The sequence below is a fragment of the Mus pahari genome, chromosome 2 (assembly GCF_900095145.1).
Source record: "Mus pahari chromosome 2, PAHARI_EIJ_v1.1, whole genome shotgun sequence".
NCBI classification, from domain to species: Eukaryota; Metazoa; Chordata; class Mammalia; order Rodentia; family Muridae; genus Mus; species Mus pahari.
In genome coordinates this window covers 48820466-48823274 of record NC_034591.1, presented here as the reverse complement: position 1 = coordinate 48823274, position 2809 = coordinate 48820466, and the positions used below count along the sequence as shown (strand labels likewise).

The 2809-nt window shown below is 46.9% G+C and overlaps 1 protein-coding gene across 4 annotated transcripts in view; it reads right to left on the bottom strand.

The window, feature by feature from the left end:
- Positions 1 to 447: 447 nt before the first annotated feature.
- Fam71f1 (family with sequence similarity 71 member F1) overlaps positions 448 to 2809 on the bottom strand; it is a 17114-nt gene continuing 14752 nt past the window's right edge. For all 4 annotated transcript variants that reach the window (XM_021191090.1, XM_021191091.1, XM_021191092.1 and 1 more), the window contains exons 6-7: positions 2343 to 2510; positions 448 to 947 (exon numbers count right to left, since the gene is read on the bottom strand). In XM_021191090.1, the coding sequence (XP_021046749.1) occupies positions 934 to 947; positions 2343 to 2510 (182 nt within the window). In that variant the 3' untranslated portion in view covers positions 448 to 933. The remainder of the gene's footprint in view (positions 948 to 2342; positions 2511 to 2809) is intronic.

Below are 2809 nucleotides of genomic sequence, written 5' to 3'. Positions count from 1 at the left end.
CCTGCATTTGGTCCCCAACGCCACAGAAACCGGAAGTGGTTGAAAATGCCTGCCGGGTGTGGTGGCGCAGGCCTTTAATCCCAGCACTTGGGAGGCAGAGGCAGGTGGATTTCTGAGTTCGAGGTCAGCCTGGTCTACAAAGTGAGTTCCAGGACAGCCAGAGCTATACAGAAAAACCCTGTCTCGAAAAAAAACCAAAAAAAAAAATAAAAAAAAAAAAATAAAAAAAAAAAGAAAAGAAAAGAAAAGAAAATGCCTGTAATCCCAGCATCCATGAGGTAGGATATGTGAGCCCCTATCTCAAAACCCAAACAAGAGATTGTTCCTCCACTTCCAGCCCAGGGCGAGGTTGAACAGCCTGAACTGGGAGCCCTGAACTGGGAGCCAGGCAGAGGAAGGTTGAAATTGTACCAGAGCGATGTGAGCAGAGAGGAAACCACACTTCTGTCCTTGGTTTACGGCTTTACTTTTTAAATTAGATAAATAGACGCTTGGCGGGGCATCTCTCAGAGATGTACTTCCTGTCTAGGTCTCTTTAGCTTTTCTCCCAGGTCTCTTCTGTTTCCTTGTGTTACTTCTTTTCTTTCTGCCTGTCTTCTCCAGCTCCCTCCCACCAGCTTCCGTGTCCCTGCTTCTCCGGGCTTGCTTTCCCTCGCCTCATCGCTCTTCTCCAGGCTCCAGACTTCTGGACAGTGCATCGCAATCGTCCTGATCCACGGGTGCAGGTTGCTGTATTCTGAGGCGGTGGTGAGAACACGCGGAGAGGCTGACAGGATGAGGAGGCGCTCTCATCAGTGCTGCTGAGGTAACTCTGGTTTGCTCCTAGTGGCAACTTCCTGCTCCCCTTTGTCCAGATAGAGCCCCCCCAAACTGAATGCTGAAGAGAAGTGCTGGTGTGGGCCGCATAAACTCTCCCCAATGGGAAAGGAAGCATCATATAGAGTTTCCTGTGAGTGCCAGAGAGAAAAGTGGTCAATATCACACAGGTTACCTGAAAACCTCTTCTGTGAATGCATAGACACAATAATGGCGCTTTTGTCTGTAGGGCTTTGTCTCCCGACCAGGGGCTTTTAGAAACTGCAGACAACTCCAAGCTGTATAGATGTCATGTCTTCTGATATATATGAGTCAGCTAAAGTTTAATTCATAGGCGTGATATGATATTATCAACATGCCTACATATTAAAGCAAAGTATTGTGTTCTACCAGAAGTTATGTGGCTGGGATTCCTCTCTCCAATAGTGAATCTCCATTTAATTTTTGGTCTGTATTTGGCTGTGACTAACTGACACCTTAGAGAAACCACAGGTGGGGGTGCTTGTGCTTATTTATATGTTAACATTTAATTTATTTAGTTGTGTGGGGGTGTATGTGCATGTGGATTGGTTCATGTGTGTGGTGAATGTAGATCGTGAAAGTAGAATAAAAGAGATCGTGGGAAGGCAGGAAGACATCCTGAGGGGAGAGAGGACAGAGCAATGGAATGCAGGGGACAGAAAAGCAGAACAGTGCCTATTTGGGAAAGAGAAGGGGACCAGCAAGAAGGGGGCAGTGGGAATAGAGCAGGGGGGTGGGGTACAGGAGAACAAAGTGTGATGACATTTACCTGTGAAGTGGCCTAGCGACTGCTTGCACAGTTACTGAAAACCAGAAAAATGCCACAACGAAACCATTGGTTTGTTCGTTCATTTAAAAATTACTTTAAAAATAAAGCTTTTTAAAAAATAAATACATTAAATATATCTTTTTATTTTTATGAGTTAGAAAAACACACATTATCCCACCTTCCTTAGGACTCTGTTAGACACAGTGCATGGAAGGTACTTCACAATGCTTGATGAATGAATGCGGGATGGGGAGTCTTGGAGCGTGGAAAGAGAAAGGCCAGGAAGTTTGCCCTTACCCAGCCCTGCCAGCTAACTCCTTTACCTCTTGGTACTCCACCACCATCAGTTAGAAAGACACCAAGAGCTATAGGGAAGGAGGCAGGTGGGAAGGATCATGGGAACTCCAGAACTCCAGGAGGATCCCTCTATGCCTCCCCACACAGCAGGAAGAGAAGGCTCTAGTTCCAAGATCACCAGTTTAACAGTCTGTCCTTCGGTGCCACTTGTGGGAACTCGGGTTTTTAGAGATATCACACCACAGAGTTTCACTCAGTATCATTGGAGGCAAAGAAGACAAGGGAGACAACTAGAGCTAAGGTCATTGTGGCCAGTGACCTATCCCCTGCCCATGGCATTTGGAATCACTCTGAGGACCCTAGGACAGGGTCCTGACTCTGAACTTGAATGCCAGCCTGTTCCAGGAAGGCCACCAGATGAACCCCATCACCACCATACCTCCAGTGAGGGACAGCCGTGGCCTGCTGGAGGCAGCCAGAGTACTGAGGAGTGAGAGGGTCTGTGGTCCAGAAGGGTTCTCTCTCTCCCACTCTCCAAACATGAATGCATCCCTCCAGTTGAGATCGCAGGTACAGGGGATACTGTCTTCGCAGGGAGTAGCTTTCTCTAGTTAAGAAAAGGAATGGATTTGCACTCTCCCTCACACCACACTCTGGAAGCTAATAGCCAACAGTTTTGGCAGAGAAAGCCGTTATATGCCAGGCTCCTTTTATCGTTGCTAACAACAGTGTAAAGGCAACTGTCCCACAATCTCCATTTTACAGATAAGGACTCTGAGGTCCACAGAGGCTGGCTAACTTACCAGTGGCCACATTATGGAGAGGCAGACAGAGTCAACATGCAAAGCCAACCAGCCTGGCTCCCGAGCCCAAGTTCTTTTTTTTTTTTTTTTTTTTTAATTATTT